We start from the raw sequence: 13,604 nt of genomic DNA on the forward strand, positions 1-13,604 counted from the left end.
CGAAATGTCTCCGATTGATATAAATAGCACCAGTGCAAATTTCGATAGGCTCATTTGCTACTCTGACGAGCGATAGCGATAACCGCGAGACGAAGAAGAAAAGGAAAATAAATTTTCGTGAAACTACGCTGTGCATAAAAAAGTGAATAAATCGGTGAAAACGAAGCTGAAAACATAGTAAATGTTGAAATAGTTTGGAGCGAAGTGTAAAAGACGCAAAATACATTTTAAAAGACTATATAACGGAATTTTGTAAAGCTCGAAAATTGTTAAGGTAGGTAGGTGTAGGCGGAGGAAGAGAGAGAGAGAGAGAGAACTTGAATTAAATGTGTGTGCAAGTTATTAGTTTGTATGACGCATTTGGCCGTAGTTGCAAATATCAAAGTTGCAACAACTTTCACATCAAATCGTATTTCGTCAATCGTGTCGTACCTGCCCCCCTCCTCGCATGCAGACATATGATCACATCCATATATGCTCATGCAGACACTAACACACACACACACACAGACACATATAACGCTAATGGAACTGAACTGTGGACCAGAGCCAGAGCATGTTGAAAATTCATTGATTTAATTTGTTTTCTACTCGTTTTTCGGTACCCTTTTGCAGCAGTGGTAGTGACTATATGTCCAGGCCGCGTTCATCTGTAAAAGCCGTGCAACACAGGCACGAGTCAAGCGAGGAGGAGGACGACGAAGAGGAGCAGCGCTCTCCGCGTCGCAATATGCATTCATACGGGGATTCGAGCATGGGCAGCGGTGTGCCCGCCTTTCTGGCCAAGCTCTGGCGTCTGGTGGAGGACCCCGAAACCAATCATTTGATTTGTTGGACAAAGGTAAAAATTCAAATGCCGCCATGTTGTTTATTTACCTTGCTTTGCTGCTCTTTTCCCAATTTACTCTTTTTTTTTTTATTAGCATGGCAACAACAACTACAACGCTGCGTGCAAGGTGTCTTACGCTCTGCTCTCTACGTTTTGACTTTCTCTCCGGCAACGTAGTCGTTGTTGTTGCTGCTGCTTACAGTGTGCCTCTCTGCACGTATGCATTGTTGTTATGCGATTTGCATAGGCCACAGAAGTGCGTACGTGCGTGCCCTCTGAAAATTTTCCGCTCCTTGCCCGCTCCAGCTGTCAATCGAAAATTTCCCCCTTTCCCCCTCTACGGTCATTTGACTTGGTCATTCTGGTTTGCAATTACATAGATAAGAGCAAATCCAATCGTTTCTCTTACCAAAGAGTGCGGTGCTAGGACCCTGGGCCTGATAACAGCCAGTATGCCAATCAATCACATGAAGAATTGTTTATTCACATTATATGTACATATGTGTGTTCTTATAATTAGATACTTATTTCTGTGACCAAATATATACTTTTATACCGGAGAGGGGCTTATCGCTAGTTTTTTGGTTAACCGCAACTTTATGGTTTGATATCCACTTATCATCATGACTTTCCGTTTTGCTTTCGTTTCCAGGATGGCCACAGCTTTGTCATACAAAACCAGGCGCAATTCGCGAGGGAACTACTGCCGCTCAACTACAAGCACAACAACATGGCCAGCTTCATCAGGCAGCTGAATATGTGTAAGTACAAAGGATGCACAGAGATACGACAAGATTCGGTTCTAAGATGGATTCCCTTTTCTTTTACCGTGCAGATGGATTCCACAAGATCACATCGATTGAGAATGGCGGCTTGCGGTTCGATCGCGACGAGATTGAGTTCTCCCATCCGTTCTTCAAGCGCAACTCTGCGTATCTGCTGGACCAAATAAAGCGAAAGATATCCAACAACAAGAATGTGGATGACAAGGCGGTGATGAAGCCGGAGGCTGTGTCCAAGATATTGAACGATGTGAAGGTGATGCAGGGCCGGCAGGATACCATGGACTCGCGCTTCTCAGCCATGAAGCAGGAGAACGAAGTGCTGTGGCGCGAGATCGCCAGTCTTCGGCAGAAGCATTCGAAGCAGCAGCAGATAGTCAACAAATTGATACAGTTCCTCATTTCGATCGTGCAGCCATCAAGGAATATGTCGGGAGTGAAGCGGCACATGCAGCTCATGATCAATGATACGCCGGAAAATGCACGCGCGCGTACCACCAGCGAAACGGAGAGCGAAGGTGGCAGTGGCCCTGTTATACACGAGCTCAGCGAGGAGCTGCTAGACGAAGTAATGAATCCCTCGCCTAATCGATACGCCAACACCGCTCACTATGACCAGGAGAGCGCCTCTCCGCACTCCGTTGAGCGTCCACAGTCAATAAATTTTGACTACTCCAATCAGAGCGTCGAGGACTTGCTGCGGACTAACAATGGAGGAGGTGGCAATCTTCTGCAAGTGGGAGCTGGAGCTGCCTCCCCTCTGGCCGCTAGCTTGAGCCAGTCGCCGGCTGAACAAATTGCCTATACAGTGACCGAGCTCCCGGATACTCATGTCCAAGAGGTGTCCAGAAGTCCTGTCTACACCGATGAGCATAATGTGCTCACGCCCCTGGTGCGTGAACAGCAGCGTGAGGAGGAGCGCCAGCAGCGCCAGCAGCTGAAGGAGAAAAACAAACAGCGGCGACAGGCCGGGGACCAATTGCTTGCCGCCAACGCCATCTTAGTCGAAGAAGGCTCTCCCAAGACTGTGCGCACGCGCTCCCAGCTCAAAACGGATTCACAGTCCAATGTGATGCCGCAGCCTGTATTCATCAAGACAGAGCCCGAGCCCGATACCGGATTGCTAGACCTGATGAATGGCACGGACTCGGACATGTACAACGTGAACTTTATCAGCGAAGATATGCCGTCGAATATATTTGAGGTACTTTACTTTTACTTTTAGCTAAATGTTGCACGCGTATTAACAACAAAATCAATCTCCCTGCAGGACTCCTCAACGCTCTCGACTGATGTGGGAGGGGCTGACAAGCTGAATCAGCAGCAGACATTCGGCAAGTCCACAGTCGGCAGTGGAAAGTTTGCTGGCAACTTTGATGTGCCCATCACTGGCAGTAGCAGCAGCAGCAGCAGATCTCTGCTAGACGCCAATCAGGCATCCACTTCGAGGGCAGCGGCAGCCACAAAGGCCACAGCCACTGAGGGCGAGGCAGCAGCCATGGCTGTGGCCAAGTATGCGGGCGAAAACAGTGCTGTTCGGGAGGGGAGCAATGGTCCTCTGATAAGGATTAATTCTGTGTTAGTAGCTGAGAAGCCTTTATTAAGCCCCAGAGCGGTAGACAATAATCAAGAGGCCATATCCCCTTCTTACTGTTACAGTGACGATGTCCATGGGCATTTGGATAATGTGCAAGATGAGCTTGAGACCCTCAAGGATTTGCTGCGTGGCGACGGCGTCTCCATCGATCAGAACATGCTCTTGGGTGTAAGTATTGATATGACATGATAATTCCCCTCCCCATTCCATTTACTTGGGCTGCCAGAGATCGTGTCCGTGTGTCCGAATTGAATTTGATAACAAACAAACGTTCTATTTCTATACGATTATGTACGACTAGGCTCTGGCTAGGACGTCCATTTTGCAGCTGACCGAAGACGACCAGTTGATAAAGGTCAGCGCAAGCGTCCGGCACTTGAAAAGCCTACAAATTTCGAATATATTTCCAAGAAACAACTAGCTAAACTAGCTTCATTTATTTTGTGCATTTTGCAGCTCTTCAATGACTCGGAACTACTGGACACCTACGGCCTATCGTTTCCCATTGACAGCATGAGCGGTGACAAGAAAGGTAAGCTGGAGAAAATGCACAATCGTTGAGTTCTAAACTGAATTGAATTTCTATTCCTTGCAGCTTCGAACGGTTCGCAAATGATGGCCTATCAGCCCAGCCCGTACGATCTATCCGACATACTGGACACAGACGACAATGAAAAGAGCCAGGAGCCCATCAGTCGTCAGTCGTTTCAAACGCAGAGTTCAGTTTTGAATACACCGCGACACGATTTTTAATTCAGAGAATTTTGAGAGAAATTGCATCACCCAATAGCTGCTCAGAAAATGAACAAATGAGCAGTTAGAAGTTTTCGAAGTGTTGATTATCTCTTATACTTATTAGTTGATCTATATTTGTAATCAAATTAATATTAATATGAATATTCATTGATGTCTCTGTATGTGCCTTTTGCACTATATATATAATATATAGCCCTAACCCTAACCATAGACCCACTCTAGTTGTATAGACGAGAAGAAGAACCAGTTTAATATTTACGAGATATTCAGTTTTTTAATCGGTGAAAAGTGCGAGAGCCCCCCACAGACACACGCACACGTGTCGGGTCTCTCCGTTAGATAAATTTGTAGTTTTTGCGCTAAACGAAGATAACGATTAAATGTTACTCTGATTTGTATACAAGGTATAAGATCCTTATCTTTTTTTGTAGTTTATACGTTTTACACACTAATTTTAAAATAATGGAATAATAAAATACATACTATTCTGTGCTGCATCCCTCGCGAGCAGCAATTGAAATCAGAGGGATTCAAAAATAGGAAAGGGACCGGACTGGGCATGATTTGTGCACACTTTATTTTGTATTTCTGATGCTACAACTTAATAGATACGACGAGAGGGGACACTCACCAGGCTGCCTCGACGTAATAAATATATAAATACAAGATAACTTATGCTTATGCTACCTAGACACACAGGCAGACGCAGCAAGTACAAATTCTATGAAAATGGAATAGTACATAGGTGTGGTATAAGTGTGTAAAAAAAGAGTGCCTGTCTGTGGCTGTGTGGTTTGTTTAATCGATTGTATGCCTCAAATCGAAGGTTGTACGTATTGCATATGGATTAGAGATCGCCGTTCGCAGGCAGTAGTCCCTTAGGACTGGTCCTTGTACTTGGCATCCTTTAGAATGTTGGCGAATTCAAATTTAACCCTTTCCCGCTCCGACCTGGGCATGCTCCGTAGAGTGTCCACCAGTGAAAGGCAATACAGCTCAATGGGATCATTGATGGGCGCCAGGCTAGGCAGGGGGGCGACCATGGCCTTGCGTTTGGCTGCATTACCCATAATATCGCTGGCCGCCGTACGCCGTGTGGCCGCTGGCTTATATATGGGCTCTATGGTAACCTCTCCGTTCGAGAGGGAGCTGCTCTTGATGTCCTGATGATGCTGGTGGTGATGCTGATGCTGCGGCCGGTGCCGTTCCACAGGCACGTCTTGGTCAAACCCATTGCCCATGACCACCATGGGCGTGAGGAGGGGCGAGGAGGCCGGTGAGCTATAGAGGGTGTTGTTGCGACTATTATTGCTGCTGCTGTTGGTGCCATTCAAGGCCCCCTCAATGGAAACCTCCAACTTGGGCTCCATGACCAGCTGCAGCTCGGGCACGATTTCATTGTCGTCGCTGTGCGATCCATCCTCACTGTTGTCCAGCTCAATGATGTCATAGTTGCCCGACGCATCGACCGTCAAGTGCTCCGGATCGGGATAGAGGAAGCTGTTGCTGTCGTTGTCGCTGCTTCCATTATTGGGGGGCGCTGCAAATGTCTGGTTCTTCTTCACATTGTATGTTTGGGCGGTGTTCTGGAGAAAGGAGAGATCTTCCGTGAAGCGTCGCTTCCGTACGTTCGGATTTATTTGTCCTGTCTCGAGGCTCTTGATCTCCTGCAGATAATTGTAGCGTATGTTCTTCCATTTCGTCTGCAGGAAGCGTGCTGTGCGGGGGTGGGAAGACAAGTTGGGGTGGGTGGGTTAGCACTACAGCTTACTGGGGGACCATTCACATAAAAATTACTCACAGGAGGCGCCCAGCTCGTTGGCAATGCGATCCCATATGTCGACTCTCACTGGATTGCGGCGATAGTGCGGATGGCTGACATCGTAGATGGCTGGATTGGCACGGACCAGTTTTATCAAGCGATCGTCTGTGGGGTGGGTTGTTTTGTGGGAAAAATCGTTAAAATCCGTCAATCAGGCATTTGCTTTCTACGTTTCTTCGCCAGCAGAACAACCCCTAAGCGCAGAAGACGCGGCGGCCGGGCAGGACAATCGTCCTGTCCTGCATGGGGGGGTTGGTTTGATTCTGCAGCGCGACTCGTCTCTCTCTCTGTTTTGTGTATTGGCAAAACCATTAATGAAACTCACCGAATTCTGGTCCTGTAGTCTCGCGTTCTGCATAATATCGTTGCATTTTGTTGTCCAGCTTTGTACTTATCATAATACCCGTCAGCTCCTTTATTCAATCCGACTGTTCAATTTACTGCCATAGGCTGTGTGGTTCTTCTCAAGTTTTCGGATATGCTCTCAGCGACGCGACGACTCCAAAGCGTTATTTTGTTGTGCACATTAACCGTTTGACAGCTCTTCGTCTCTCTGTTTTTGTCTTACGCGCTCTGCGCAGTCTCACATTGAGGGGGCCTGCCAACTTGCATTGATTTGCAGTAAAACTCGGGTGCTGCCAGCCGAATGTTATCGATTGAAGGACATTTTATCAGGACTCTTTCATCACATCACTAGAGCGGCTTGACATTACATCAGGTTGGTATACCCTGCATAATATATTCTATTATTATATACTTTTCTGTATATTTTGACGTCGAAATTGTTTTCAAGATATATATATATACAATCAATCAATTTAATCAATTTCATCAATCTATTAAATTCAATATATTAAATTACATAGGGTATCGAAACTCCCATACGCTCTTTCTTAAAATTTTTCCTCCGAGGATTTTCTCTCTTTGGAACTATACTATATGTTATATGTTTTAGCTATCCAGTAATATTTAACCGAATATTAAAATAGAGGAATATGATTTCCGATCATGGACAGAGAACGATTAACCCATTGTCGACCAAAGTATAAATACGTATATCGGTTTATATTAAAGTGCTTTTCAAAATGACCGCCAAACTCCATTTGGCGCACAAAAAATACCGAAATTAAGCCGCGGAAAATTTTTCCGCAGCGATTATTCTTCTTCTTCCTTTTTGTGGAATTTTCTTTTTAGGGCTGCCAAATCGGTTTAAAGCGAATCGGTTATGAAACGGGTCAAAAAATATCCTGGTGTGGCAGCCCGCTGAATTAATTAAAGGTAAATTGGCAGTTTTGGTTGAACCTTTTTATGTAAACAATGCAATAAAAAGGACTTCTGAAAACTAGCCAATCCTGTAAAAAATGTATGTATCTATGGGGCTGAGAGGGCCAACTAGCTAGTAATAGTAAACTAAATATCAAAATCATGGAATACGAATTCAATCAATAAAATAGAACATTATCCCATTGTCGACCAGGGGGGTATTTAATATTTTCACGAAATTTATGTAACTTTAAAATATTTTACGCATTACAGTTGAAGGATGTCGTTGGTCATTTTTGTTTTGTAAGTAAAGAGGACAATGGAGCTACAAGGAGCCTTTACAAAGAGTATTGTTTTCCGCGGTTTCACAAAGGGTGCTCAACTTTTCAAATAGAGGGGTGTTAAGTGGGTTAAGTCTCGTTTGATCGCCGGACTGCCCTGATTTTTGTATGGTATGGTATTTAAATGGTATATCTCGAGACTGAAATGGTATTTAATGGTATGGTATTTATTTTTTTGCCAGGCGCGTTCTGAAAAACAACAACAAACACGGCTTGACTTGAGCATTTTCCACCGCTCTCGCGCTAAACACCAAACAGCACGTGTTTGTTTGTGCCGCAGCACATGCAACAAAATATGAATAACGGGAGATATGGAAGATTTGGAGCACTCATTGGCATTGCGTACGTGAGCGGCACTCACTGCAGATTTCTGGTAAGTAAGCCGAAAACGCACTCGTAACGCACACACACACAGGCACACGCAGCGTACGCATACGCATAGTCATACGGAGGGGTGTCTGGATGTATGGGTAGACAGCTGACTCAATATCTATTTCCATAGATTTACTCAACAAAAAACGCCGAAGTCTTGGCCTACCATGAGCTGAAGCTGCGCCAGATCGTCCACCAGGCCGGCTGGCTGGAATATGACCCCTCGGAGATCTGGAAATACATGCAGGAGTGCATTGAGGTAGCGTATCGCGAACTCTTCCGCCAGTTATATCATCAGGAACTAACCCAAGTAAATAACTTTGTAGACGGCGTACAAGAATTTGGTGATACTGGAAATCGATCCGCATGACATCATCGCCGTGGGCATTGTCAATCAGCGGGGCACAACCGTGCTGTGGAACAGGCTGACTGGCCAGCCGCTGTACAATGGCATTGGCTGGTCGGACAGTCGCAGCACCCCAGTCCTGAGAAAGGTCCTGCAAAACGTGAAGCAGAATGTGGATTATGTGAGACATCGCACTGGCCTCCCGCTGAGTGGTTGCTTCAGCGCCTTCAAGATTCGGTGGCTGATGGAGAATGTTCCGGCTGTTGGAGCTGCAATAAAAGAGGACAAGTGCCTTTTTGGCACTCTGGACTCGTGGCTGTTGTGGAACCTAACCGGTGGCGTCCAGGCGGGAGTTCACTCGACGGACATCACCAATGCGCACTACACTTCGCTGATGAACCTGTCCACCCAGCAGTGGGACGCAAAGCTGTGCCAATTCTTTAAGCTGCCCATAAACATACTGCCACGAATACGTTCCAATTCCGAAATATACGGCTATGTGCTCGACGGACCGCTGCTGGGAGTCCCAATAGCAGGGGTAATGGGCGAGCAGCCTGCCTGTTTGATGGGCCAACTGTGTATTAAGGCCGGCCAGAATGTCTGCACCCTGGACGACAGCTGCTTTGTCCTGCTCAACACGGGCACAGAAAAGCTTGAATCAGAGAATGGACTGATCACTGGAATAGCGCACCAGCTGGGACCCGCAGCGGCGACCAACTACAGCCTTGAAGGGGCCATTTCCAATGCCGGATCCACAGTCACTTGGCTACGCGAGAAGCTGCGCATCAATACCGAGATTAACTCCAACGACAATGTAGTGGAATCACTTAATACCTTCATCGGCGATAGCTCAATGATTTCCTCCTCCTGCTCATCCTCCATGCTCAATACTGAATGCGGTCTGGCGGCCAAACGGTCAGAGATTACCCTTGTGCCAGCCTTTCATGGTCTGTATGCTCCCTATTGGCGCTATGATGCCAGAGGCATAATTCTGGGCCTGTCCAGTCAGACTACGGCGGAGAACATTACACAGGCTGCGTACGAGGCGACCGGCTTTCAGATCTACGAAGTTCTCGAGGCATTTAAGCGGGACACGCCCAACTGGGATCACTCGTGCATGCATCCAGTGCTCACTTTCGGCGGCGAGTACGCGGAGGACACACACCTGGTGCAGTTCATAGCGGATATCATGGGCTACATGCTGGAGCGGCCGCAGACCGCCTCGCCAGCTGGTCTGGGAGTCATGATGGCGGCCGGCGTTACCATGGGCGTGGTATCCCTAGAATATGCAATCAAGATGTATGCTCCACCGACAGACGTATTCTCACCCACCACCACACGGAACCGTAAGTGCAGGGGTATAACTAACATAGCAGGCATAATGGAACTGATTTTGAGTTTATTCCGCAGGTCGAGAGGTGCTCTACAGGCGCTGGGACTATGCGGTGAAGAGGTGCCTGCACTGGAACAATTTCGAGACATACGAGGCAGATATCGAGCTGTTCTCGCAGCGCGAGCGTGATCCCAATCTAGCCATACGGCGATCAATACCAGGCAGCGTGTTCATGGTCTCATCGTTTGCTCTGCTCCTGCTTGCCAGGTACCTGCACAACAATCCTCTGACCTAATGCGCATCGGAGGAGCAAGGGGGAGGAGCGACCCCGTGCAATCTAGTCACGTTCAGCATGCGCATTCAAAATTAGTTGTTTAGCTTAGCATTTAGTCGTTTATAGTTAGTTCCCCTTAACGTTAGCTTTCTTTTGTACATAAACACTCTCGTATCATTTTTATACTTTGCCTGAGTCGTAGATCAAATGTTTGTGATTTACCATTGCACACACACCTTTAATGGATAAGTCAAGTCTATAAGCTTGTGCATACTCATCTGTTAAGTTATTCAGTTAGGGTTTATTTATGCAAGCGACTTATATTATTTTAAAGCCTAAAGACAAATCTTAAAGCTGTGAAGAGATGTACACACAATAGGCCTAAGCCCCTTTGGGCCTGCTTCCTGAAACATGTATGTATCTATATATATTGTTAAAACTGAGTAAACCAAAAAAGAATGTAGAAAACCAGCTGTCGAGAATGCATTTTCAAGTGGCCATTGGACCAGAGGTCGTGGGTGTAGCCATGCTGCGGTGGAGCAGCCCGGTACAAGTGGCTTCTGTTTCGCTGCTGAGATCCATTTGCCAGTTAATTAGCTGTCAGGCATACTCGACGGAGGAACGCATTCATTACCTGCTTGTGGATGCCATGCCTCTGTTCCCCAGCCACGCCACACAGAAATGCAGCTTAAGTTATTGCGCTTATTGTTGACACGCGAATGGCGGACAGAGCCCGGAGGACAGAGCATCTCGCCTGATGAAGAAGCAGCTGTGCCCATGCATAGTCCCTGCAGCCAATGTGCACTTGAACGCGTATCCACGGCTGGAGGAGGAGGTGGAGTCGCTGCTGGGGAGCACCCTCAACTGTTGTCTTTGCTGGCCATGGGAGTCGAGTGAGAAAGGCACTCTTTCAAATGAGTTTTTATGCGCGAGCGTTTGCCAAATACGCTACAGAAAGATGAGCGCGGCCTATCAGTGAGCGTTAAGCCTGCAGAAAGTGATAAAAATGAGAGTTTTACTGTTTACTGATTACTGATCACTGAATTCAAAAAATGAACCAATAGTTCGATAAGTGAACTCTTTGAAAGTTCCAGGTGCGATAACTGAACTCGATAACTGAAAGTTGGCAGCAATCGGATCGGATCGGCAACAAAAAACAAATGAAACGCAGGAATCCTAATAAAAAGTGTGTGTATCCCCCGCTAAAGAGTAAATTGTATAGTGTAGCTCATCAGAGCTGTCAGGCATACCGATTAGCATGAATCTCAGTCGCGTACTCGTATATCCTGGTCCACAGTCTGTAAAATTGGTTTGCATTTGAAGACAAAACGTCGAGGAAGCGAAGTAAAATGTGAATTTGTGCAAACAGGGACTCCCCTAGACCTACCTTCGTCCACTCCGCCACCGCGTTGATCAAACTCTGGCTGCGAGGAGTTCGTGGGGGAGGCGTGGCAGCGTCCAAGACGTAAGTAAACTTTGCACGTAGTCAATTTAAATAAATTAACACGGGGTGTTGGTTGTCTGTGTGTGTGTGCAAGGGTGATAGATAAGGGAACGCGGGGGGGAGAGTAAGCTTATCGGTGAACCACTCCCCACCCCTCTCGCTTGATGGGTTATTTGACTTCGTTCCTGCTGCGTCCCACTGCGTCCCACTGTGCTGCAATATGCCAAAATACGAACAAAAATTTGACATGGCCACGTAGCCAGGACGATTCCCTGTGCCGGGGAGGTATCAATGTCGTCCTGGACGGGTGGGTTTTTGGCTGTTGTGCGGTTTCTCTCCCCTCCCACACCAACCCGTCTCGAATGCATTCTCGCCCTAAAAGGGGGGTGTGCTGCGGAAAGGAGGGGGCTGCCAGAACGCATAAATCCTCAAGTTTATGGCATCAATAAATGTCGAGGCGAAATAATGATTTCGTCAAGTTCCCGGCCATTGTGCTGCCGGAGCATTAACTCCCTTCGGCGATGGAACTTTTGCTTTTGCCCGTCGATGTTGCATTCAACTGTACCACCGGGGGTGGCTCTCGCGAGGAAGGATCCGTTTAAGCAGGCAGATCTTTGGTAGGACCTCTCTTGTTTCGGGACTTTTCTATCCAATAAGTTTTGGGCATGTCGACGCCCAAACACAAAAAAAAGGGGAAAAGGAAGAGAATGGAAAAGGCTTCACACATTCAGTGCGCAATTTATTTATTGAGCGAAATTTCCTTGGGAGTTTTATGGCCCCAACTCATCTGCATATGCGCCCAAGTGCCAGGAGCAGGAGCACCAGCACCAGCAGAAGCAGAATCAGCAGGAGAAGCATTCAATGGCTTGACAGAAGGCTGACTCTTTATCAGCGGCTCCAGGTCCTGCTTCTGCGTCTGCTCCTGCTCCCTGCCACTGACAGAAAGTTTTACGCACTTTTTTTACGAGCCTCAGGCTCTGTTTCTCCGTTCGCATGGCAGGCCGTCATAAAAATGTCGTAAATTCGCCGGAGCGAAAGTTTTGTTATGCTCGAAAGCCGTGGGCAAAGCCCGAATCCGAGCCCGGACGCGGCCCGGTTGCCTCGGTGCCATCGTAAAAACCTTAATTAATTTTCTAATCAACATTTTGCCTGCATGTAAATCGTCTGATTTGCCGAGTCGAGTCCGTTTCGGGACTCTGTCGCTTATGTGTAGCATAATTTGAGGCGAGTACGAGTGCCGCCTCTGCTGGAGCGCCCTTCAGCACCATTAGACGGTACAGTGGTTGGGGGCTTGAGCTTGGTTAAGTCCGCTGCGATATGTCAAAGTAAACGGCTATAAAGTCTCAACTGAAGGCGGAGCTTGGTGCCGGAACTGGCGCCAGTAGTAAAAAGTTGCGTGCTCTGCGTTTGGATGATTCCCGGGCATTGTTTTTGGTGTTGTTTACTTGGTTTGTTAGTTTCAACTTGTTTTCCAAGCTGGGGATTATCCAAGGGAGGGAGAGACAGTATGGAGATCCATGCCATGGAGACAGTAGCGACAGCTTCCAGCAAGCATCACCCACATCCCCCATTCGTCCCGCCAGGCGGCTACGATGGACAACAGTTTCACACCAATTACGAAGGAATTTTGGTCAGCACAAATTATTTTAAATATTTAAATACTTTAATTATTTTTTAACTGTCCAGTGGGTACAGCGTGCAGACAGGCAGGCAGACAGTGTGGAGGAAGGAGTAAGGAGTTGGGCGTACAAAAGCCAAGTGCCACGATCCAGGGGCATGCACATACATAGCTCCATGGCAACCTGCGACAACGACAACGGGCAAACAGCCAAGCGTAAACTTAACTGACAAGTGGAGACTTAACTTCCCATAACAAATTGCATTCCAATTGCATGACGTCCCCCCTTCCAAGCCACCAAATCCCGCGAGGCATGAGCAAACATCCAGTCACATCCAGTCACATCCAGCCACATTCAGTCACTCTTCAGGCCCATTCCATCTGCAGGACGATGTCGCCATTGCTGTTAATTTAAATTGCTTTAAAAAAGCATATGCAAAACTCAGATGCAGATGCAAATGGAGAGTCCAGAATGCAGCATCCAGAATGAACGCCACATGAAATGAGGAATATAGTAGAAACAGAAGCGGTAGGCCATGCCATCGTATCCCCCATTCAGCAGGGAAAATGGTAACAGGAGCAATTCAGAGCTGGCAGTTGGCAGCTCCTGCCGAGCAGCCAGCCTCTTGAGTTGCCTGCACGAGTTTACACACACGGAGAGAAACGCACAAATGGAAGGATGACTCTGGATAACCTTGATGATTCATCGAACCTATTATATCATTAATCTACAGATTAAAGTCAGCCACTGCAAGGCACAAATACACCCGATTAAATATATTTTTAATTTGTTAAAGCCAAGGGTTTGTTTTCAGTGCACACTTGCC

General features: G+C 47.1%; 3 protein-coding genes across 7 annotated transcripts; 2 read left to right on the top strand and 1 right to left on the bottom strand.

The window, feature by feature from the left end:
• Positions 1-55: 55 nt before the first annotated feature.
• LOC111078520 (heat shock factor protein) lies at positions 56-4,484 on the top strand. 5 transcript variants are annotated; one of them, XM_022373234.2, is made up of 9 exons: positions 61-274; positions 616-841; positions 1,482-1,590; positions 1,665-2,815; positions 2,882-3,189; positions 3,271-3,376; positions 3,510-3,563; positions 3,665-3,740; positions 3,804-4,484. In XM_022373234.2, the coding sequence occupies exons 2-9, from the start codon at positions 632-634 to the stop codon at positions 3,959-3,961; spliced, it is 2,172 nt and encodes a 723-aa protein (XP_022228926.2). In that variant the 5' UTR covers positions 61-274; positions 616-631; the 3' UTR covers positions 3,962-4,484. The 5 variants fall into 5 exon arrangements, with proteins under 5 accessions (XP_022228924.2, XP_022228923.2, XP_022228926.2 ...); XM_022373232.2 differs by having other exon boundaries at positions 56-278; positions 2,882-3,376; XM_022373231.2 differs by having other exon boundaries at positions 57-274; positions 2,882-3,376.
• On the bottom strand, positions 4,227-6,437 carry LOC111078522. Its single transcript, XM_022373239.2, has 3 exons — positions 6,112-6,437; positions 5,766-5,891; positions 4,227-5,681 (listed from the first exon to the last, which is right to left on the bottom strand). Exons 1-3 carry the CDS (start codon positions 6,182-6,184, stop codon positions 4,843-4,845), a joined length of 1,038 nt encoding a protein of 345 aa, XP_022228931.2. The 5' UTR covers positions 6,185-6,437; the 3' UTR covers positions 4,227-4,842.
• Positions 6,438-7,564: 1,127 nt separating this feature from the next.
• On the top strand, positions 7,565-10,181 carry LOC111078507 (glycerol kinase). The gene is made up of 4 exons (XM_041592863.1): positions 7,565-7,763; positions 7,893-8,021; positions 8,089-9,454; positions 9,519-10,181. Exons 1-4 carry the CDS (start codon positions 7,674-7,676, stop codon positions 9,734-9,736), a joined length of 1,803 nt encoding a protein of 600 aa, XP_041448797.1. The 5' UTR covers positions 7,565-7,673; the 3' UTR covers positions 9,737-10,181.
• Positions 10,182-13,604: the final 3,423 nt, after the last annotated feature.

The sequence above is a fragment of the Drosophila obscura genome, unplaced genomic scaffold (assembly GCF_018151105.1).
Source record: "Drosophila obscura isolate BZ-5 IFL unplaced genomic scaffold, ASM1815110v1 contig_186, whole genome shotgun sequence".
NCBI lineage: Eukaryota > Metazoa > Arthropoda > Insecta > Diptera > Drosophilidae > Drosophila > Drosophila obscura.

Bases quoted from the DNA above. Each gene is read 5' to 3' on its own strand.
- LOC111078520 (XM_022373232.2), top strand. From the start codon at position 632: ATGTCCAGGCCGCGTTCATCTGTAAAAGCCGTGCAACACAGGCACGAG. The intron at 842-1,481 runs GTAAAAATTCAA...TTTCGTTTCCAG, and splicing joins ATTTGATTTGTTGGACAAAG to GATGGCCACAGCTTTGTCAT. The intron at 3,564-3,664 runs GTCAGCGCAAGC...TGCATTTTGCAG, and splicing joins AAGACGACCAGTTGATAAAG to CTCTTCAATGACTCGGAACT.
- LOC111078522 (XM_022373239.2), bottom strand. From the start codon at position 6,184: ATGATAAGTACAAAGCTGGACAACAAAATGCAACGATATTATGCAGAA. The intron at 5,892-6,111 runs GTGAGTTTCATT...CCCACCCCACAG, and splicing joins GACTACAGGACCAGAATTCG to ACGATCGCTTGATAAAACTG. The intron at 5,682-5,765 runs GTGAGTAATTTT...ACCCCCGCACAG, and splicing joins CAACGAGCTGGGCGCCTCCT to CACGCTTCCTGCAGACGAAA.
- LOC111078507 (XM_041592863.1), top strand. From the start codon at position 7,674: ATGCAACAAAATATGAATAACGGGAGATATGGAAGATTTGGAGCACTC. The intron at 7,764-7,892 runs GTAAGTAAGCCG...CTATTTCCATAG, and splicing joins GCACTCACTGCAGATTTCTG to ATTTACTCAACAAAAAACGC. The intron at 8,022-8,088 runs GTAGCGTATCGC...ATAACTTTGTAG, and splicing joins ACATGCAGGAGTGCATTGAG to ACGGCGTACAAGAATTTGGT.